Consider the following 24,689-nt stretch of genomic DNA (forward strand, 5'->3'; position numbering starts at 1 on the left):
AGCGAAGGAGTTGTTTCGCTTGGCCGAAAGCGGTCAATTTCGTTGTTCCCTACAATGTATTTTCTGGAGATTGCTTCGAAGCCGTGGAGATTTCAGTGGCAAACAATGGATGTTTGCACAGAACTCGGCACCGTCTCACAAAGCTCGAGTGAACCATGAATGGCTAAAAAACCACGTTTGAACTTTATAACCTCCACACAATGGCTCTCGAATTCACTAGACGCGAATTCGATGGATTATTCTCGATGGGCCATTTTGGAGAGCAAAGTCCGTACCAAAAGATTGACCAGTCTCTAGGCGCTGAAAACACCTATTATTCGTGAGTGGCCCAAAATACCTGCAAATCACATTCGGGCAGCTTGCGATTCGTTTCTGAACCGTCTCAAGGCCATAGTCATAGCAAAAGGTGGTCATATCGAGCAGAAGTAAAATGATTCTTAATTTTGTATTATTTTCACACATTTTTTACTTTGAATTGAATAAAAGTAATTTTCCAAACTAAATTTATGGCCTTTTTAATTGGGTTTTAATTGGGAGTATCGGGCGCTGTATGTAGAAAAATATATATGTTTTTTAAAAGGTATCTTTGTTTCTAGCACGTGTACTTATTGAAGCCCCCTCGTATATGAAAAATGTATGCGTGTTACCTTCCTACAACATTACGCAGGTTCTGCTGTGATGAAGAGGAGTCTATGGAACACTTAATCACCAACTGTGAGGCATTAGACCACAGGAGACACAGAATCCTGGGCTCGTACCTACTAGAGGAGGAAGACCTACAATTGCGCCCTCCTAAGGAGCTGGTGCGACTGCTCGGTATACTAAATAATTATAATTAAGCAATTGGGTTCGCACAATGGATCAATCTGGTCGCAGAGCGTAAAGGCCTTAGCCTAACTCGTACAACCATTACCATTACCTTTACCATTACCATTACCATTACCATTACCTTTGCCATTACCATTACCATTACCATTACCATTACCATTACCATTACCAGTACCATTACCATTACCATTGCCATTTCCATTACCATTACCATTGCCATTACCATTACCATTACCATTACCATTGTCATTACCATTACAATTACCATTACCATTGCCATTACCATTACCATTGCCATTACCATTACCATTACCATTGCCATTACCATTACCATTACCATTACCATTACCATTACCCTTACCATTACCATTACCATTGCCATTACCATTACCATTGCCATTACCATTACCATTACCATTGCCATTACCATTACCTGTCTTTAAAAATCCACTATAAAATAAAAGACTCACTGCGTTCGTTTTTGTTCGGTGCAAAATATAATTTATAATACTTAGAATTTAATTTTTTAAGAATTTCATAAATAAGTTATTTTTACAATTCGATATGGGCGAATTAAATGCTTACCTCTACGTACATACATACATATAAATACATGAAAAATAGCTTTATGCTGCATCTGTCGCTGAAATACACCAGCGAGTAGAACTCATATCTTACAAGAAAGCGAAAAAAGTAATAAATAAGCCACTTCAGCCACTTCAGCACATCAACTCTATTCTAACACTTAACGGTAACATTTTTTTGTTTACTAAATTCAGCTTACAAGCACAAATCGTATTTATTTACAAGTGAACTCTTCGTAGTTCTCCTCACACACCTCGCACTGCACCTGGCAGCACCACCTGAACTGGCAACGGCACTGCGTCGTGCGTCGTATCTGATGCGTATTGTAGCCACGCCCACAGCATAGTAGATCACAGCTTTGAGGTCCATGCAAGGTACGATTGCAAAGGCGTCCCATGGTGCCGAGTGTGCCCAGTTGCACATTGCGTTCGCAATAGTTCGGCGACGCTTGAAGATACACGAGCTCCATGCGTTTCGGCATATGGACATGCTTGCCAAAACGATTCTTCCTGCAAAAGCGTATACGATAAGTTTCGATAGAGTCACATGCAAAGTGCCAAATGATCAATGGCCGTACACCCACATCCCGCCTAGACTTACTTGCTTAATACTAGTTTCAGTCCATGTTTGCCTTTGATGGCTTGCACGAGTTTGGCTTTGTTGTATTTCCGCATTAGCACTTCGCCGATCTGGCGAAACGGTGGCAGACTCTTCCAACACGTTTTCATCACACACGAACCGCTTACCCCGTGGCATTTGCAGTCCGTCTTCAGCAGATTCTTAACTAACTGCGGGAAGTAATAGTTGATAAATTGCATGCAGAGAAGAGTCACATAGGTCCACTATAGATATTTATTTACATACATATGTATGTGTGTGGGCATATGCTTACCTTACGGCCAGCGCGATTATTATGCAGATTCATCAGGCTGCGCGCATCGCCCTCGATTTCGCGTGCATCGAGAAATTTGCGTGCGAACTTCATGCCGAAATCGATGTCGGCCGAACAGCCGCCCCACTTCCAAGGTTGCGTGCTCGATTGCAGGCCGCCAACGTCAAAGTCGGAGTTCGCGCGTCGCATGCTGGTGGGCTTGTGGCGCATATCGCAGCCGCAAAGTGAAATGTTGCCGCGCGCACATGCCGCTGTCACAGAGTGTGCGGCCCCGGCGCTGGCGATGGCATAGGTGAAGGCCGCCTCGCGAGAGCCTAAAAACAGAGATGGCATTTTAGATTTAAATTTTCCATTTCCCGTATATTCTATATGTGGGTGTGTGTGTGTGTGTGTGGTTACTGTGCACATGCCAAAGAAAGCGAGTGCAGTATCTAGAAGAGCTTACCGACAAACATGACGTGCGCGAAGACACCTTCCTGCCAGACCTGTGAGCAGTTCCAGCGATGACCGCGAAACTGATGCTGACACTCGTAGGCGCCCAACTGATGACCCTCACCCAGCGCGATCAGCGCATCCGGCGATTCGCTGCACAGCTGACGTTGTTGTGGCGTTAGGCCTGGTATGCGGGCACAGAGTATGGATGACGTAAAGCTGGATGCTAATCTAACAGAAAGAAAATGAAAACAAGTTTGAGCATTGAAATGGGCTTAGGTACTTAGTTGAAGGAATAACTTGGATGCGAAATGTTTAAGCGTTTGCGTGTTAATGACTGGTATATAATGAGAATATTGCATAGTATCGGAGAGCGAAGGAGAGTGCAAATAACTACGAAGCTACTTCTTTGCTACAAAGAGTTTTTTACAAGACGCGCCTAGATGTGGTTTAAAATAAAAAATTATACAAATTTAGATTCCTTCAGGTTTCACCTTTTTTATTCAAAATACGGCTCCCAATAATTATAGGTGAAACATGACACCATTTAAATATCCCTCATGAGCACTGACGGCATTGGGTTGGTAAATAAGTTCAAAGCGTTTTTATATTTTCTTTTATTTTACAAGGACTTCTTTGCTGCTTTGCAAAGAGTAAATACTCATTCGATAGAACTCTTTTTGCTCTACAAAACCATGTTAATTGTATTTTTGAGTTGCTTAATGTTCTATTAGTTTTCAGGCTTAGAAATGGAGTACTCAGGAGGCAAAAATCAACATTTTCGACACCTGCTCTTCTTTGCTTTTAATCGAGGTCAGAAAGCTGTCAAAGCTGCCTGACCTGTACAGAGAAGGTGTCATCGATGAGTCTACAGCACGGATGAGCTTTACAAAGTTCAAAAATGGCGACCTTGACGCCGATGACATGACCCGCTGTCGAAGGACTTCTGAATGCGAGGAAGAACCTCTCAAGTCACTTTTGAAGGAGCGGAGGAACGGTCGCCAAACCAGTAATGAATTGGTGAAAAAAAATTAGCTGCGATCATAAAAGATTCTCAATCACCTTCATTCAATGGGATTTACCGAAAAATTGAGAGCCTGGGAGCCTCACGAGCTCAACGAAAAAACCAAAGCAAGTCGCCATCAACCTGCTTCTTAGCATCTCGCCCGTCGTCGAGCCACATTCAGTCATAAACAGCGCTTTTTGTACCGAATCAGCACGGAAAATGAGAAATGGTGGCTCCAGGAAATGCGCCAAAGCCGAGAGTCAAGTCGAATCTTCATCCGAAGAAGATCATGATATGTGTGTTGGCGGGATTTGGAGGGCATTGTGCACTGGGAAATGCTTGAAACGAATGCCACAGTCAACAAGGAGCTCTATGTTGCCTAGCTACACTGCTATTCGACTGAAAATACCTGATCGACATGATCAAACCATGCCATTCACGACAATACCTGACCCCATGTTGCACAAGTCGTCAAAGCCGCACTCCAAGAGCTATTTGCAGTACGGTGAGACTCAGAGATAGAGGAGGCAATAAAGTTTTCGCAAGAGGCAATAAAGTATTTAGGCGTAATGATTGTTGCACGGCTCTGCTTTAAGCAACATTTAGCAACTGTGGGTTCCAAAGCAGCGCCAGTCAACGGTGCTCTTACAAGAATTCTTCCAAACATAGGCGGACCGCAGGGCGCCAGAAGGCAGCTCCTGGCAAGTGTGGTGGATTGAGTCATCTTATATGCTGCTCTTATATGGGCAGGAGCTAAGCCATCGAATGTTAGACCAGTAGCTCAAGTGCACCGGCGAAATGCACTAAGAATTCGCGTGCGCATACAGGACCGTATCAGACGACGCGGTTTGCGTCATCGCTGGAAAGCTTCCAATAGACATACTTGTGCAAGAAATGAGACAACTTTATGACAGATAAGGAATAAAGCCGACAACTGAAGCGTAAGCTGCAGAACGTCTGCATTCGTTAGAAAAATGGCAAAGCAGATGGGACTCGTCTGTTAACGGACGTTGAACCTATAGACTTATCCTCAAAATTAGCCAACGGGTGACCAGAAGGCTTGGTGACGTGGATTCCTATTTAACCCAAATATTGAGCGGCCACGGATGTTTCTTGGAGTACCTCCATCGTTTTCACATGGAGGACACTTCGTTCTGTCCAAGCTGCAACAATGCAATAGAAAGCGCGGAGCACGTGTTCTTCTACTGCCATCGTTTCAACAAAGAACGCCGAATGCTTGAGTTAGTCTTGGGCGAGCAGCTGAGCCCAGACAGCTTAATCAATAGCATGTGTGCATCACATGACTATTGGAAAGCAGTAAAAAGTTTTGCAAAGAGGATAATGCTGCACCTGCAACGCGCGGAGTGGCAGCGCAAAACGCAGAGAAAGACAAATCAGCCGTCGATAGGAGGTGGACTGTCTACGAACTGACGACAAATAACAGACGCTCGAGTCATGTGCTCACGACGGCAAAAGACGGTATAATATTACCGCAACATCTTCTTTGCTGCAGATGCAAAAGAAACCTCGATAGCGTATAACATACATACGCCCATGTGAGAGGAGCCTGAGAGCATGCCACACATACCACTGGTATGACGGCACTGGGACACTAGAAGACGAGCCTATAGCATGAAGCTGGCTACAAATAGGTATGGTGGACCCAGAGGTGGGTGAATAGTATTGGTCCATTTAATGGACACCGTTCTTGGCCTTCCCGAAGTAATGCAAGGTAGTTCCGGGAAGGGAGTCTCCCCAGGAGAGGAAATTGCTTTAGTGGCTACACCATTCGACGCAGTTGACGACGGTCACTGTAAGTGCGAAGGCATTTTAAACCCGCCTCACCCACCACAAAGAAAATAAAAAGAGATATAGGAAGCTGAATAACAAGATCGTACGGTCACAGCAAGACCCTCCTACAAGGGCCGTCACTGCTCAAAAACAAATCGGACTACACAGTCCCCGACCTTAACTTCAAGAACGACTTTACGGTACGTTTTCCACCAGGAACCGAAAGGAGGAAAGGAAGAGTGATTAGTACATTCGCCATTGAAATCTACATTGACGGTTTTAAGATGAACTGTGGTGTTGGGACTGACCTCTGTTTGGAGCCGCTCAACATATCCCTGACAATCCGACTTACTGACTATGCCGGCGTATTCCAGGCAGAACTACTAGCAATCAGAGAAGCATGAAAATCACTAAAATACTACAAAGAAATTGGGGCAAGAGTAGCTATCTTCTCAGACAGTCAAACAGCTATAAAGACCTTAGATTCCGATTCTATGTGGTTCATCCAAGTTAGTTTTACAGTGCAGAGAGGAACTAGAGCTGCTTGGTTAGTAGTTTCAAATTACTTTGATATGGGTTCCTGGTCGTAGCAATATAGAAGGTAATGAGATACCAGATGAGCTAGCAAGAAAAGGTTTGACACTAGACATAATAGAGGCGGTGGCGGTCGCTACCCCTTTTAACACAATAAAAGCATCCATTGCGTCACACTACTATGCTTTAGCCAAAAGTAAGTGGAGGCAAATAAATACGTGTAGGACTACAAGGAACACATGGCCGTCATACAACATCCGGAAAACGAAGAATGAGCACGTATAACTGCAACTCTTATTGGTCACTGGAAAGTAAAGGATCACGCAGTCAGTCTCAATTTGTCTTTCAACCCCATCTGTAGAAGCTGTGAAACGGAAGGGCTGAAGGAAAGTCTTTTACATTACTAACGAGAATGGCCAGGCCTAGCTAGAGCAAGACTTTGCTCCTTCGGCAAGCCCTTCTTACAGCTAATTAATGAAATCTCAGACATCGAGATAAAGAATTTGCTGCTATACTTGGATCTCACAAAATGGATCTGACTTAGCAAAATAAAACACAAGAACAGTGGTAGTAAAACGGCGCCAGTCGCTAATTAGGAATATTTCAGCAGGAATACTCAACCACTACAACAACAACTACATCATATTCTAAAAAGCTAAGCGCAAACAAGATGGCGTCATATGCCAATCATACAAGTGAAGGAGTGATATGCACCGTGTCGACCTTTCTGACCAATGAAGAAGGCGATTTTGTGGAAAGAATTTATACGCAACCTCGTTAGTTTAGCGGAAGTGTACTAGCCAGCCATCCCAGAGCTTGTGGGTTTGAATCCCATGTAAAGAACGGTCCTCGCACTTCTCCAAATGTACCTACCTTCCCTGTTTCTAAAAAACAAGCATTCTTCCAATTCCATTCCTTAACCCCAAAACCTTATCCTTTCCATCCTTACTCCCGCACAATAGTCTGCGGGAACTTGGCAGTGTAATAAAAATGTCTGAGCCGAAGACAACAGCGAAACACACTAAAGCTGTTTTCAAACGCGCTTGGTTTAATATGAGATGTTTGAATGCAAGGGAGATTTCCTTTAAATATTCGAATTATCTCAGTAAATCCAACAAAACAGACGACAAGCAAAAATATTTGCTGGCAAAGCAATTGTTTAGGAACACATGCGAGAAAGCGAAGAAGGATTATTATGAAGAATGGTGGAACTTTGCCAAAGAAATAGGAGGAGAATCATTTAAAATCGGTGTAGATATTACGACATCGGAGCTTAAAAACAATTTTTAAGACTTACTAAATCAGCCTTAGTTAACGAAGGATATTCATTATGCAGCTGCTATGCATACAGATACGGTCCTTGATAAAGATGTAGCAATAATCGAAGTCCAACAAGTAATTAAAAATGCTAAAACAAACAAAGCACCTGCAGAAGACAGAAAACCTTATGAGCTACTAAAGGCTGCCTGAACAGAGTTTATCATGGAACTAACGAAAGTGTACAACATCAACAAGAATCGACGAAGCATTATTTAGAACAACAGTTTTCTCAAACTTTAAAAAAAGGAAATGCAAATATAACAAGCAACTATCGCGGAATATCCTTTATGAACTGTATCGTACCCAGGAGGCCATTAATTTATAATCTTCGACAGTTGGGATTATCCAACAAAATAACAAATCTGATTGAAAATAGGTATATGTTCGAATACGAGAGCAGCAACGAGGATGTGATAACAAAATGGCGCAGAAGCGCTAGTTGGATTCTGGAAGAATCACCACTTTAACCAACCAACCAACCAACCAACCATAGCAGCAGTTTGGACAGGAAGGGAAGTATCAGATTACTTTGAAACCGGTGCAGGGGTGAAACAAGGTTGTCCGTTATCAGCTTTGCTCTTCTTATTATACCTGAATGATCTACATGACTGTTTGAAAGATGATCTACTGATTGATGGAATAAATGTACGCCTTTTTCTATATGCTGATGATATTGTTCTCTTAGCTGATAATCCTAGTGTCATGCAAACTATGATTAAAAAACTAGAAATATATTGCGCTGAGTGGAAGAGGGAAGTAAATAAATGATCGAGCTTGCACCTACAGTCCATCAACCCCCATGCGACACGGACATATTTTACGGAGATAATGTCACATAGCCTACATTTAGCCCTTTATATCCAGAACCCAAGGATAAGTAATGTAAAAAGACTCTTCCACTTAAACCAAAAGACCCGAAGCGAAGCACGAGAAGCAATAAGAGACGCACCCCTAACGAACGATGGTTTCATACAAGCATGGAAAAACTTAACTGACCAATATGAAAACAAAAGAATGCAGGTGAATACTCAACTAAAACCCCTTTTTAATCTTCCACAAGTAACCCAAGAAGCAGGCAACTCCATTAAAACCCTACAAAGAACGGTTAACAGTTCTTTGACAAACTTAACGAATCTCGGAATAGACACAATACAGCTGGGGCCCGATCTTAATATACCTTTCTAGTTCAAAACTACCTAAGGAAACCCTCAGGCCTTTGAAGCCTCGTCAACAATTGGACCCTTCATCATGACAATGCGCCTGAGCACACTGCCTTCCTCTGCACCTGTGCCTTCTGGTCACCTCGGTGCTTCCCCACCCTCCCTACAGCCCAGACCTGTCCCCTCCGGACTTCTTCTTGTTCCCGCGTCTGAAAAGAAAGCTGAAGGCGTTTCGAATTGAACGCGATTCCGGCGGATGAGTTTAAAAAATGTTTCCTGCAGTGGAAAGACCGCTACCAGCGTTGTATTAACGCTCAAGGGTCCTATTTTGAAGAATATTAGTTGTATAAGCCAAAAGGTTTAATAAAACTGCTTAAAAAAATAAGGTTTATTACATTTCAATCAAACCCTGTATATACTAAATGGCCAAAATTGGAGAACGCTAACTGGTTTCATATACTCAGCCTGGCACTATAGAGGAAAAAATGTTTTAAAGTTAATTTTATATTAATTTGTTTAAAATCTTTGACGTCAAAGTGGAGTGCTTAAAAAAAAGATGAGTTGGTTCGGGGAAACACACAGCCTTCCAAAGTCATCTGAAATAAAAAATTCAACGAGATTATTATATGAAGACTATGAATAAGTTCGTGCGGTTTTACAACAGACGGCGTAACTTGATTATTATTCCATCGATCCACATTTCCAAACATTCATTGGAGAGCTACTGTCGTAAGGCACAAACGTCAGTATAAGTTTTTTATTTGAAGCGTAAACAACAATATTTTTACCACACTTGAAAATGTCGAATTTCGTGCCAAATAATGTGTTTTTGCGGGGAATTCTTCTTCATTATTTTAATATGAAGAAAAAAGCAGCCGAAAGTCATCGTATCTTGGTGGAAGTTTATGGTGAGCATGCTCTATCTGAGCGAACGTGCCAGAAGTGGTTTGCACGCTTTAAAAGTGGTGATTTTGGCTTGGAAGACGAAGAACGCGAGGGTGCGCCGCCAAAGTTCATGGATACCGAATTGGAGGAATTGCTCGATCAAGATCCGGCTCAAACGCAAGAAGAGGTTGCAAAAACTTTGGGAGTTGATCAATCAACCATTTCCAAACGTTTAAAAGCCATGGGAATGATCCGAAAGGTAGGCCATTGGGTGCCGTATGAATTGAAGCCAAGAGACGTTGAACGCCGTTTTATGGCATGCGAACAACTGCTTCAACGGCACAAAAGAAAGGGTTTTTTGCATCGAATTGTGACTGGCGATGAAAAGTGGGTCCATTACGACAATCCAAAACGTCGGGCAACGTATGGATACCCTGGCCATGCTTCAACATCGACGTCGGCGCAGAATATTCATGGCCTGAAGGTTATGCTGTGTATCTGGTGGGACCAGCTGGGTGTTGTGTATTATGAGCTACTGAAACCGAATGAAACGATTACGGGGGATGTCTACCGACGACAATTGATGCGTTTGAGCCGAGCACTGCGAGAAAAACGGCCGCAATACGCCGATAGACACGACAAAGTTATTTTGCAACATGACAATGCTCGGCCACATGTTGCACAAGTGGTCAAAACATACTTAGAAACGCTCAAATGGGATGTCCTACCCCACCCGCCGTATAGTCCAGACCTTGCGCCATCCGATTACTATCTCTTCCGATCGATGCAACATGGCCTGGCTGACCAGCACTTCCGTAATTACGATGAAGTCAAAAAATGGATCGATTCGTGGATTGCGGCAAAACCGACCGAATTTTTCACAAAGGGAATCCGTGAATTGCCAGAAAGATGGGAAAAAGTAGTAGTAAGCGATGGACAATATTTTGAATATTAAATTTGTAACCATTTTACGTCAATAAAGTTTCAAATTTCGGAAAAAAACCGCACGAACTTATTCATAGTCCTCTGTAGACTTTATTTTAGGTCCCGAACCTAAAATATAAAGAAAAATAAAAAAACCAAAACAAAATGGCGGACTTGTGAAAATAGTTCTCAAAATTTAATTTTTTTTCTTCATAAATTGTTTAAATTAAATAGTTTATTATTAAAAAATTAAATCTTTTAAAGGTCCGGGATCTAGATATGTGTGTCTAGAATAACGGGTTACATTTTTAGCCAAATCGGTTGAATAGTTTTGAGTCAGTGATTCCCCGAAATTTCGAAAACATGGTTTTGAGAAAAACGCGTTTAAAGTTTCGACAACAGCTGTTGCTGGCGTGTCACACGCTTTCATACACACTACGGCGCGCTCTCTTATTTTAGCTATAACTTTAAAAATAATTAAAATTTCTGTCTGAAATTTGTATGGTATATTTTTAAGATGTTTCTTCCGAAAACTGTAAAAAAAAATTCGATTTTTTGAACCCGTCACACCGGGATACAACCTTATATCGAAAAAAGCCTTTAAGGATAGACTGCCTTCCAAGTACAAAAAACCCACTGCATCTTTGAGCATTCTGTTGTTGGCGAACATAAATGTTCGACTCTCACTGTTCACATAAATCCGGAACTGACTAACGCAGCAGAATTGACAGACAACTGCGCACATTTTCGGCTGCTCGTAGCTTCTTTTAGTCAAAGTTTTCATTGCGCTGGGTGACTCATTTACCTCACTGCACAACAGAGGCGTATCCCAGCCAACGATAACCTGCAACCAGATGGTGATTCAATCCAACTCAGCCTGGATGCGGCCGTCTGGCGCTACTCACTGGAGCGGTAGCTCTAAGCCTCAGCACAGGCAATAAATCAACAAAAGTTATTACTGTCAATTTCGACATAATAGAAGTATTTGCGCAGGTTATTTGCGCGTATCAACTGCATCGAAGGAAATTATACACCCACGCTTTTGAAAATGAGCTGTTTGCCTTAATCGAGTACAACATAAATTCAACTGTGGCTCAAGGCGAATAATTATAACAATAGCGAAATAACGAAGAAAAAAGATAATTTATTAAACTTTGAATATCGCCTGCTGAAAATGTAAGCTTCCGAATGGCCATAAATGTATTATTCACGAACTCATTTAGTTGATTTTGTACAGCCAGAAAGATTAATGCGCCAACACGAAAATATTTCAAAAGGCGACTCACTCATCGACATATACGATTAAATACAATTACATTAATCTAAGCCGCTAATCTGTGCTTACAAAATACTCTAAAGTGAGCACACAAATACCTACGAGTAGATGAATATTTATTTGTATTTTTATTTTTATTTATATTTTTATTTTTTTATTTTTTTTATTTTTTTTTATTTTTTCGTTTGGATCTACTTTTAAACACACACTTATGCAGGTGCCTACAGATCGATGACTGTTTTCAGAAAGCAAAACGATTGGCTAACAAAATCATTTTCTAAGGCATCTTGGCCAATCTGACAGCGAATAAATCAAAGCCACCGCATTGAATGCAAGTATAGAAAAGTGCTTGTGTGTATGTGTGTATGTGTGGAACAGATGTTTACATGTGTGGGAACAAATGCACTTAGGTACATACATACATACGCAAGAATATATATACATTTAAGTTTAAGTGAATATATCCGAAGATTATTAAGCTTAGTCGCCATTTTCGCGTTTCGAATTATTATTGTAAAGGGTCATTCAAGTTTGACTGAATTTTTTTCATTGACATTAAAAACATATTTTGAGTGGGAATACAATTAGAGTTTTTATATTTATTTAATTTTTTTTTTTAATAATCTACAGTACAAATTACCTAAGTCCATTGACGAAGTAGGTACATGGACTGAAAATTTGAACATAAAGCTAAATGAGACCAAATCAGTTCACGTGGATTTTACTAATAAAAAAATTATCTACAAACCAGTTCATATTTTGTCAGCAATAGTGCCAAATGCTAATAGTGCAAAGTATCTAGGCATGACTTTAGATGTAAAGCTCAAGTGGAAAGAGCACGTGAAAATCAAAGCTTTCTGAGCTGAATCCAAATAGGCAAAAACTCCAATGGCTAATTGGCAGAAACTCTTAGCTATGAACTCAAAATAAACTCCTAATTTACAACCAAGTGCTAAAGCCGGTGTGGACCTATGGTCTCCAATTATGGGGATGTACTACAAAGACCAACATCGACATTATACAGCGCCTCCAAAATAGAGTAATAAGCGATGAAGCAACTGTAAAAAGAAAATAAAAAAGAAAGAAACCTCAAGACTTAGTTGTAAATATTGTTTAAGCTACACTTTAAATTGTGAAATGAAAATTACTTATTAGTTTTATATGAAAAAGATTTAATATTCTATAACATATAACTATAACCTTAATAGGAGCAAAAAATTAAACTTTATAAGAATCAACAAATTTCCATTAGCACTCAAATCTTCTCTTAGTTAACTTTTTTAACTTCCTTTGTTCAATAACATAGTTTTTTTTTACTTAAAGCTTCGGTACCTTTAAATCATAATAGAAGAAAGAAACAAACACCGAACTAAAAAATGTTCGCATTTTTATATATAAAAAAGCACTAAATTTATTGCGAAGAGCAAATGGTTGGCAGCCCTGCACAACTTGGCAAACGTGACGTCACGCACCCTCTGATGGGCGCAATCTTGTTTCTATAATTCTTGGTTACACTCTCCACCGGCCAAAGGCATACATATATATCTACATGCAAGTATGCATTTTTACATAAGAAAATAAATATGCATAAAATAGGTGTAGATTGTCTTTCATCGAATTTCAGTCGAAAGCAAGATTTATATTAAAACCTTTTCATTTGACAAACTAACATTCACATCAGCGACCGCTTGAAGTCAACGCCACCTATTCTTATCTAAGTAAAAAAAAATATAAAAAAAAACAACGTTCCCTTCACATATGCTAATGGTGTCGTTAGCTGACAGATTTCACTACTCAATGAATTAATTTTATTTTTTAATATTCCTTATTACTGTTTTATAATATTTATTTCAATCAGCTAAATGACATTAATGATAAAATCTTAGCCTGCAGTCAGGGGAAAAAATAAACGAGGTAATAAATGAGTAATAAATACTTTTTATGAAATCATTAATTTAACTCGAGTAAAAATGTATTCCATCAATGTAGATCAGAAGATTATTTTTGCAATTCAAAGCGCACAATTAACAGGTGAAAAATTAATTATTGAAGAAATCGCTTTGCGCAAATTAAAGCAGAAATGCCAATAATGATGCATTAAGCAAATTTATATCGATAAGATAAGCAACTGCCGGCACTTTAAAAGCTCGCTCAGATGTTATGGAAAGCGATATCAGGGAACTGCGTAGATCTTCTAGACTCTCCGATATCGGCAAGTGATTTAGAATTCAGTAATATTTTAATTAGCGATTCCTTCAAGTAGACAACGACACTAATTAGAATCAATAAGTTTCAACGAGTTTGGGCGAGACCGAGCTTAATGTCATAGGCTTACTCATAGCCACTAAGGCACATCCATTCAATACAAGGTGAAGTATAAAATAAACAAGACTGGCATCATAAAAATGCTTCTGACGGCGGCATCTTTTTAATGAGCTACTACGTTGGAAGTTACATCCCTAGCTGACTTCCAGTGAAAGTTTGGTGTCATTCGGTTCAGCGGAAACGAAGTTATTGCGTCTAAAGTGTCAGTATGATTGTGTCATCGGTACAAAAATGAGTTTCGAACGGAGAGCTAATATAAAATTTTGTTTTAAAACCGGCAAAAGGTTTACCGACACATTTGAATTGATGAAAAAAGTTGATGGCGATGATTTTCTGTTTCGTGCCAGAGTTCTTGATTCAGTTCAAATTAAATTGTAAAAAGCACCGGGCATTGATGGAATCCCTAAAGCCCTGCAAATGAGACCAGAAGTTTTTCGAATCATGTACACAACATGCATTAAAAGCGGAGTCTCTCCTGTGAAATGGAAACAACAGCGACTAGTCCTACTGTCGAAGCCTGGAAAACCTCCAGAAGATCCTTCATCATACAGGCCGCTCTGTATGCTGGACACCGCTGGCAAAGTGCTAGAAGCAATAATCTGTAACCGACTAGAGCAGTACTCAGAAGAAGATACAGGTCTGTCAGCTCGCCAATACGGTAGATTCAATAATATAAGTAAACAAAATAGCAAAAACTGCTCTTTTTGGTAGAATATGGCTAGGAAGAACCAAAAAATATTGCGCAGTCATGACTCTGGATGTTAAAAATGCGTTCAGTATGGCCAAATGGGACCAAATACTGATGACACTTCGGAGTACGAATGTGCCGAATTATCTGACAAAGCTAATTACTTCATACTTATATAGCAGAACCCTACAAGTATGGTATGATACAGACATAGGCCCCAAAAGCTATGAGGTAACTGGAGGCATTCCTCAAGGCTCTATACTAGGCCCGGCTCTGTGGAATATCATGTATGATGGAGTTCTACGCGTTGAACAGCACGAACAAGCCAGCATTGTTGGGTACGCAGATGACCTAGCTGTGGTAATTGTAGGGAAAACGCTGAAGGCATCATCCCAATGTGGGTGAACCAAGGCAACACATGACTGCATTGTCTGCAACTCGATACAGTTTTACGCTGTGGTGGTGTGGGGCGACGTAGTAAAATATCCTAGCTACTTGAGACAGGCTAAACGGGTGAACAGATTATGCAATGTCAGAATCATTAGAGGCTATAGAACCATATCTGACGAAGCAGCAGGGGTAATAGCAGGCAAATTCCCTCTCGATATAAAGGCAAAATGCATGAAACAAAAATATCAGCATACATAAAACGCGCGGATATCTGGTAACAAAGCCTCACTGAGGGATGCCCTATAGAGGATCGATGATATCGCTATGCAAAACAGGCAGACCAAATGGAACGATAGTGGGAAGGGAAAAACCACTTTCACTATGATCCCCGACATACATAAATGGATCCGGAGAACTTATGGAAACGTTACCTTCATGCTGACACAGTTTTTAACTGGGCATGGCTGTTTCAGGCAGTATTTGTACAAATACAATCACACAGACTCCCCATTCTGCCTATAATGCCAAGAAAAATTTGAAACGCCTGATCATGTCCTGTTGGAGGGCTCTAGATTTGATAGGGAACGAAGCATGTGGCGCTCGAATATCGGCGAGAGCATGACAGCTGGTAGCCTAGTGCAATATATGCTAGAATCCGAAGAAACGTGGAACTATGGTTGTAACGTAGCCTCAACAATTATGCGAAGGCTGAGACATGATGATAATGAACGCAGGCAAATGAGTGAATAAACACATCCTACCTCCTCGAAGGAATATCTTAACTGGTAATACCGAGGGGGAAAAAAGCAGCATTGGCGTTTGCGAACAGGATTATTGTAAAGGACCCATTTTTCATCACCAGTAACGATACGTTTCAAAAAACTTTCATTTTCAAGCCGTTGCAACAGCTGAGAACACACATTCACTCTCTGCTGAAGATTGGCGACGGAAAGTCCATGCGGAACCCATTTCCCAGCTTTGAAACCTTTCCCAACTGAACCAGGTGCCTGTGAACTGTTCCATGCTAAGAGTTTAACCTCTGAGCTGTCATATCGACTGTCAAATTTGGCTCAACTTCCACGAGTTCCAGCGCGCGGGGCATCCTCCACGTCGCAGTTACTTCGGAGTTTTGAAAACCACTTTTGCGCAGTCCTTACACTCACTGTATCCTCCCTGTGAATAGTGCTTATTTCTGCAGCAGCAGTTGTTGCATTTCTACCACTTTTATAAAAAAAAATACAAAATATGCCTCTTATACGCGTTCGAAAATTCCAATTTATTTTTTAACAACACGTGCTCTTATCCGCGATTAAAATCACTTGTTGAATGCACAATATATCAAGGAAAATATAAATAGTTCCGTTATATTCCGCGAATAATTTTTTGTATACAAAAATCGTACAAAAGTGAAATTATGGACACGAACTTATGGACTGACCTGATATACAGGGTTTTTAATATTCGACGGACCCATCTGGCAACCCTGTATCTTTTGACAGAGATGTCAGATCGCTTAATGACATACCGCGTTGGAAGCGTCAGTCCAATCAAATTTTTACCATGGAACAGCGAGCGCTCCCAAATTGTTGAAATTAACATTCAACAAAAGAAGTCAATTGTGAAAACTCAACGTGCGTATAAAAAATTAAATAATGTGAAAAGTGCGCCTTCTAAGAACACCATTAAACGTTTGTACGAAAGGTACGACCAAGGTTTGTACGATCAAGGCGATCGGATGAGAATATTGCTCTTGTACGGGCCAGTGTTGAGACGTCGCCAAGGACATCCCAAAATCGCCGTTCTCAGCAGTTTGTCATTGCTCGGACCACTTTACAACGAATTATCCGCATTGATTTGTATTTATTCCCGTATAAGATTCAACTGACGCAAAGATTGTTGCCTGCGCACAAGCCTCGTCGATTGGAATGTTCCCAAAGAGTCATAGAAATGGCTGAAGTTTCGTCGAATACGGGCAACCCTGTATAAATATTCAAAGCATGCGAATATGCGGTGTTATTATAATTTTGCAACAGGGTATATGCGAGTATAGACAAATTATGCCAACTTCAACACGTATGAGAATTATCTGTTTTACCTTCTTTATCGGCCAAATAGAGGGGCGTGGGCTCCTATCGCTTGATAAAGAAAACAAGTCGAACGCATGTTCAATGCATTTAACTGTGTTTTAATGCCGAAATTCAACAAGTTAGCCCACTAATGATTTGAAAAATATTAATTTAATTTATAACATTTGCCAAATGCCAGCCAAATGAAAGGCGATTTGTATGTGCCTTCGTATGCATATCCAAACAAACATACATACATCCATATCATTCATATATACATAAATATACACATACATATACACATATGACATAGTAATTATATGTATGTACGTATGTATGTATGTACAAACGCGACTCGCAGTGCAGGCATTATTGAGATCAAGAAAAAGCGACACCAAATCCCACACATCGTCACCCCAATGCTCCACATTTCCATACAAATGCACACATTTGGGCACACAACAAACTCACACGACTTCCATGGACAGACGTATGTACGGCACATAAGTGTACATACATATGTAAGCAACTATGTAGGTAATTATGCACGTACGTATGTGTGTGTGTGTGTGCGCTTGTACATGATGTCTTACAAGCCGTTTCCCGATCGCAATCGATGTCTCAACGGTTGTTAACATTCTTGTAAATTATGTTGAATTACTGGACTGGCGCGCATTGTCAGCAGCTCGTATCAAAAACATACATTGCATACATTTATATGTCGCTTTGTGCGAAACGCCGTTGCGGACCAATCCGTGAATGCCCAGAGGTAGCAGCGGACTGTGTACTTTTATATCCACACACACACACACACACATATGCATATACATACTGAAGGTTTGCACGTAAGGTAGGAAGGCCATCAGCCGCCGTGCTCACCGCAGAAATAAAGTGCTTGCAATTAAAATTACCAGCCTTAAATAAACCACTCTTTAAGGGGTCTCGCCCTACCTTCCTGCCTGCATTGGTCGCCGCCTTTTGTGCGCGAAGCTGCTTGTATATTTCTTTTATTTGCATTACTTTTGATTTACTCGTGTTTTATTTTATTGCATTTATTTTCCTTTGTTTTTGTGATTTTTGTTTTTTTTTGGTTGGCATTTCTCTGTGCTTCACTTAAGCAAACTTGGGGCCAAGCGCATTTGCTGCAGAGTTCAGCTGCGCAGCCACTGCCGTATTATTGACCGTATTCATTATGTTTTTTAACCTGTCATTAAATAGCCTTTTTTCTTACCATTTTCCCTTTTTGCTTCCTTATTTCAGCGTTCGTTTTTTTCCAGCCTCAGCTGCACATGCCACCGGTGCTACTGCTGCATTGTAGTTTGTTTTTAATAATTTTTTCTTTTTTGTTTTTTGCTTTATTTATTTTTATTTTTATTTGCTATTATTATATGTTCGCCTCTGTTGCTGTTCCTTGTTGTTGTTGCGGTACAAATTGGTAGCCAAGTAATAATTGGTTTAAGGTTTAATGGTAAATGTCGTTTGTTACTCGCAGCTCACTTAGTTGCTCGCTGCCGGGCATTTGGTTTGCCCGGTTCGAACTGTTCCCACTTAAGTTGTTGATCGTTGGTCGATTCAGGCACTGCTCGGTTGACAAAACTTCCTAGAAATCAAACTCTACGTGTTGTCAAGTCCAAGACAAAAGGCAATTGAAATATCAATGCGCAGCTGTCAATGGCTACACTCGTTGAAGCATCAGCTAAAGCTTAAAACAAAAAAAAGCAAAAAAGCAGAAACGTCTAACACTCAATCATGCCGCCGGGCAGCGAAAGCTCACACTTAGACGTTGCACGTAGCGGCATAGCGTTTAAAGTAGACAAGCGAACTATTTTCCCATCAAAAGGGGTATGCAACAAGCTCCTTAATTGAGGCAGAGAATACCGACGATTTCTACTGGGTACTGCACGTGGCATGGCAGCCTTTACGCCTCTGCTGGCCGCTCAGTAAACTGAGTATTTCAGTTCTCCTTCTTAATTGGCGCGATAACCACTTACGCGATTTTGGCCGAGTTTAACAAAGCGCGCCAGTCGTTTCTTTCTCGTGCTAACCGGCGCCAGTTGGAAACACCAAATAAAGCGAAGTCCCTTTCCACCTGATCTTTCCAACCCAGGGGAGGTCTTTTGATTCCGCTGCTACCACCAGCTGTTACCGCGTCGAATACTTTCAGAGTCGCGGCATTTGTATCTATTTGGACGACATGACCGACGGCCGACGTAGCCGCTGGATCTTTATTCGCTGCGCAATGCCTAAGTCGTCGTAAAGCTCATACAGCTTATCGTTTCATCGCCTGCGATGTTCGCCGTCGTCAACGTGCAAACGACCAAAAATCTTCTGTAGAATCTTTCTCTCAAACACTCCAAACAACGCTTCATCGAATGTTGTCATCGTCCAAGCTTCTGCCCCATTCAGCAGGGCGGGCATGACGAGAGTCTTGCAGAGTGTTAGTTTTGTTCGACGAGATATTACTTTAATACTCAATTGTCTACTTAGTCCGAAGGAGCACCTGTTGGCAAGAGAGATTCTTCTTTGGATTTCAGTTAGAAGTGCCTATAATTTTTTTAAGCTGGGTGATGGGACTTTGGTATGGTATGGCCATTTTTTTATTGAGTGAGTCGATTTTGAACATACAAACTCATACTAAATGTTGATCGATAGATGAGTAGGAAGCATGACGATATCGACTACCACCTAACTTAGATACTCACTGAATACGACTGCTTCCTGGAATTCCTGCACCGATTCCAACTGGCTGACAGCACTTTTTACCGCCGTTGCTCGAATACAGTAGAGATCGCAGAACCTTTGCTTTTCCACTGCAAACGTTTCAGTCAAGAACGAATAGTGCAGTCAATTCTGCGTCGATTCTACTATGGATTGACGACTTCTTGAGGTCTACCCATATGTGCTCCTGAAAAGTAGGCAAGTGCTTGGTGAAAGAACCAAACAGGAAACTAGCGACCTTTCTTCTAAACCTGTGGGCAGCATATATTGTAGCTACCCCGGTAATCATTGACGACCCAATATGTCTATCCTGTCTTGAGAATGTGAACACTGCAAATCATTTTCTTTGTAGATGTCCGGCGTTTTCTAGAATTAGGCCTAGACTGTTGGGGTGCGATATTCTGAGAATGGAAAAAATTTACACTCTTCTTCTCACGGACCTCTTAAGATTCATCAATGAATCCAAAAGATGGGTGGATTGTGACCCCAAACCAATTTTTCATAATAATATCTATCCTGTATCTCTATTCCTTCCACTGTAGTCTATCCGGATTATATGTAGTACAATAATCTTCCTGCCTTGAGTGATTGGACAAGCCCTCCCACATTTGAGAAGGCATTCGAACATCAGCCTTCTCACACAAGATTTATCCGGGATATGTGTTCGATCATTGCTAAATGGGACGCCGTAAAAACGTTCGCGGCTACTGTCGTGATGAGGCTCATAGGATCAACCACAACGTTGACAGGGAATGGAAAGCCCAGAAACGGTAGCAGCAACAACAGCGGTAGCAGCAGTAGAAGCAGAAAGTGAGATTAAGTATTTAGTACTATTATAATATTTAATTAATTAAGTGGCAAGGCCAGCCATATTTTTTTATTGAAGTATTTGTGGACATATTTCGCCTGACACGTTAGTATTAAATTCAGATAAGTCATAACCCGACAGTTTTGAAAAAAAAACTTATATATTTCTTTAATTATTTAGACAACCGACGTCAGATACAGACGCTTGAGTCAAACATACACTTCCGTATTAAAAAGAAGACAAGACAATAGTTTGTGAGTACCGGACTATTACACAGCCTCCGATGTTCCGTTTCCTCCACAGTCGCTTTTGAACGCAGCGGGAGAAGTGGAAACTATCGAGGGCGTAAAGTAAAGTAATCGCCGGAATCTGTTGTGTCATTAGACACAAATGCGGCTCCAACTTGAAGAAATGCTAACGCGGTTCAAGGGTGGAAATCAGCCGAGGAGGAGGACTGTTATAGTGTTAAAGGGATCATGTCTCACATGCCATTGGTCTGACGGTACCTTTGCACCTTTGTACGAGTTCCAACACCACAACCAATTTTTCAACCAAGGCGAAGCTGAGGCACGGGCATGTTTTTGTTTATCGCACCATTACTCGTTACAATGATACTTGTAGCATAGCGAAACGTCATTGGGGCCGTCATCAAAAGACTGCAACGTCACCTGAAATGGTTCAAAAAGAGAAGAAGCGACTTCAGCGGTATATCCGACGAAGTGCCAATCAAATGGCAAAAGAATTGAAAATATCTGAGCGTAGCATTCGCCGCATACTGAGAAATGATCTCAAATGATCTCAATGGGGTTGGAATAACCCTCTGTATTGCGCATATCTACGCCCTGTGCCGCCCTCATTGTAGTCATAGTCGGTCCTAAGAACGACTCATACGTGAGAATAGCACTTAACCCCAATCGGGGATACTTAAGTGGAAAAAGTATTTCGCTTCATTACGCTGCCAAATCTGAGCTCATCAACAGCTGACGGCTATTGTTTAGCGACGCTAACCAACCCAACTGACCGACAAAGCGGCAAGTTAAAAAAAACACCACTATGTTATCACTCAATCGACTACACACACAAATCTACATACAAGTAAATGTGCAAGGCAGCTACAGTTGCGGCCTAACGCCGACAGCACAAAGCCGAGAGTCGCTGTCTGTATTTCATACGGTCGGCAACTAATTTTGTTGTCATTACTCAGCGTGACCGTCATGCCCCCAAAGTTTTCATTATAGCGGAGCAGTTTCCCGTTGCATGTTTTAATACCAACACACAGCGACATCCCCAACAGCCCCACGATCATATGCGACCCGACCAGACTAAATGCTTGAGTGCCCTGTATTTTGGCAGCAAGACCATTTAATTTGTCTCCGATTGTCGAGAAAATTGTTACTGCTTTTCACTTTCATGTAGGTTTTTTGCATTTTTGGTTGATTTAAAATTAAAAAAAAAAGTTTTTTATTCAATTTTTTATTTTTTTATTTTTGTTTTTTATTTTTTTTGTTTTTTTAGTTTTAAGTTTTTTTTTTTTCTTTTTTTTTTGGTTTGCAATTTACAATTTTTACTGGTATGCGCCGCTCTGCCTCAGCCTCTTCCCTATTGCCAGTTTCGCCATGAATTGCATGTCATGTCCGTCATTCATCATACGTTTTCTCACTTTTTCCGCATTTGGCTATTATTATTATTTGTTTTTGTGTTTTTTGTGCGGCATATCTCTGCTTGTTAATCGTTTGTTGCTAGCGTAGACGTCAATGGCAATGTTGCGCAAGGCAAAGGCAAAGGCACAGGCAAACCCTGTCATCATTAGTACCGTTTTTACGGCCATATCCGTTCTTCTCACTTCACAGATTTCATTACTGCGTCGCACATCCATACATGCCACCACATATTTCTACCTATCAAACCAACAAAAAACACAAAAAGAATCACTCTATATTTAATTGTTCACCTCTACAACTCAACTCTGCTAAAAAAACACAGCTCACATTGGCTGACAAATTCAATGAATGGAAACAAAAAACGAACACAATAAATTATGAAGAATACATCTGTGTGTATGTATGTATGTATGTCGACATGCGTGCATGTAGTAGTTATAAGTAGTACATGAATTGCATGAAACAAATAAATAAAAAAATAAACAATAAATAAATCGCAAAACAATGAGCCGGCGCGCGTAAGCGTGAAATTGAAATTAAACCTTTGACGCTGATGAAGTGCGCACAGCCGGGCAAATGTCTGGAACTGTCCGGATAATGAAGCTCAATTGTTCTTGGGCGGAACGAAACGGAAATACGAATGCACATATTTATGTATGTAGATATCGAATATATTTATTGTATGTGCATAGGCACCTATCAACAGTTGAATCATGATTTCCTGACTTTACCACAGATCAGAAGTAGAAGTATGAAATTTAGATTGAGAAGGGCGAAAATATTCCTGCAGGGAAATCCAATGAAATGTTTCTGCTGAGTTTAGTACTAAGCCTAGTTTGCATTGAGTCTCATTTCCACATATTTCCAACCTGAAAAATTCACTATTTAATGTTATTAAAAATTCTCAATTGTTCCCACTTTACACTCTGTCATGCGAAAGTAGCGCTAAATTTGAGAGTTAATATCTATGAGAAACAAAACAGTCCAGATGCCATCATATCTTGATGACACTCCCTTGCAAAGTCCGTAACACATTACACTGCCAGCGGAATTCCTCAATGGTATACGTTGCCTTGCAGGCATGAAAATCCAGGTCACGAGGCGAGCCACACAGTCAGACGAAGAAACAGATCAAAAATACAATCCAAGTTACATTTTTACAGATACTTTTCAAGAGTATACCGAAATAATAGAACAAATTTTTTCTAATAGCGGTTGCCCCTTGGCAGGCAATGGCAAATCTCTCAGTGCATTTTCGCCATACAAAAATCCTCACAAAAAGTATCTGCCGTGCGGAGTTGGCTTTAAACTGTAGGTCTCTCCATTTGGGGAACAACATCAAGACGCACGCCACAAATAGGAGGAGGAGCTCGGCCAAACACCCACGGGCTCATTTTTTTCGGCAGAAGTTAACCAAAATAACCATACTACGATCTTTCCAGCACCTTTGAATGCTTTGCTTTTAGGTCTTTCAAGTTTGTAGATCCGATTTCTTCTCAAAATACTTGGTGCAAACTAATATGGCATTATACAAACTAAGTATTATTCATTCGTTCTCGTTTTTTTTTTTTTTTTTTTGATATTATAAATGGATAGATTGACTCACCTTTCCTTCTTGATCGTATTTTTTTCATATTCCTCAAAAAAGTGTTCGTAGTAATCCGTCAACAGCAGATGTGCTCTGTGATTTTCACTATGGATAAAAATATCGAACAAAGAATTTGTCTTAAGTTTTGTGTCTTGAACGGGATTTCGTGTGCCAAGTCGCTAAAAATGTTGCAGAAATCCTATGGTGAGTGTGCGTTATCAAAAACATGGATCTACGAGTGGTATAGGTCTTTTTCAGAGGACCTAGAAGTCGTGAAAGATTTGCCCCAATCTGGTCGCCCATCAACGTTTTCAACTTCTTCAACAGATGAAAACGTCGACAAAGTCAAAAAAATGGAGCTGGAGAATCATCATTTAGGTTTGAGGGATGTAGCTCGTGGCCTTAGTGTGTCTCACGAAGAAGGTGGCTGAAGACATGCTTGAGCAAGTGAATTCGGGCCCAATCCACAACCCAATTCCAGCGCATCATAACAGGTGATGAGACGTGGGTATATGAGTTTGACATGCAAACCAGTCAAAACCTCTTACGTATTTTTAAGAAGGTTACTAGTAACCCTCCAGTGAGACACTTTGCAAATTTCTCAGGCCTTCAAAGAAATTATCGCCAAGATATTTGGCAACACTTCTTTGAAGTACAGGTATTGCATTGACTCAATTTCTTCTTCATCTCCACAACTCCTACAGAAGTCTCGGTGAGGCACACCCATTCTACGGGCTAGGGTACGAATAGTGCCCTAACCCGTTATAACATCTGTGAGAAAGCTGATAGTTGATCTGTTGAATGCAAGCGGA

The 24,689-nt window shown here is 40.7% G+C and overlaps 1 protein-coding gene across 1 annotated transcript in view; it reads right to left on the reverse strand.

Moving 5' to 3' along the window:
- Positions 1–1,324: 1,324 nt before the first annotated feature.
- The window catches only part of LOC128866547 (protein Wnt-2), a 68,371-nt gene continuing 45,006 nt past the window's right edge, over positions 1,325–24,689 (reverse strand). Inside the window, exons 2-5 of the mRNA XM_054107368.1 lie at positions 2,751–2,968; positions 2,306–2,619; positions 2,014–2,201; positions 1,325–1,922 (exon numbers count right to left, since the gene is read on the reverse strand). Coding sequence (XP_053963343.1) covers positions 1,628–1,922; positions 2,014–2,201; positions 2,306–2,619; positions 2,751–2,968 — 1,015 coding nt within the window. The 3' untranslated portion in view covers positions 1,325–1,627. The remainder of the gene's footprint in view (positions 1,923–2,013; positions 2,202–2,305; positions 2,620–2,750; positions 2,969–24,689) is intronic.

This window comes from Anastrepha ludens, chromosome 6 (genome assembly GCF_028408465.1).
Source record: "Anastrepha ludens isolate Willacy chromosome 6, idAnaLude1.1, whole genome shotgun sequence".
In the NCBI taxonomy this organism is placed as follows: Eukaryota; Metazoa; Arthropoda; class Insecta; order Diptera; family Tephritidae; genus Anastrepha; species Anastrepha ludens.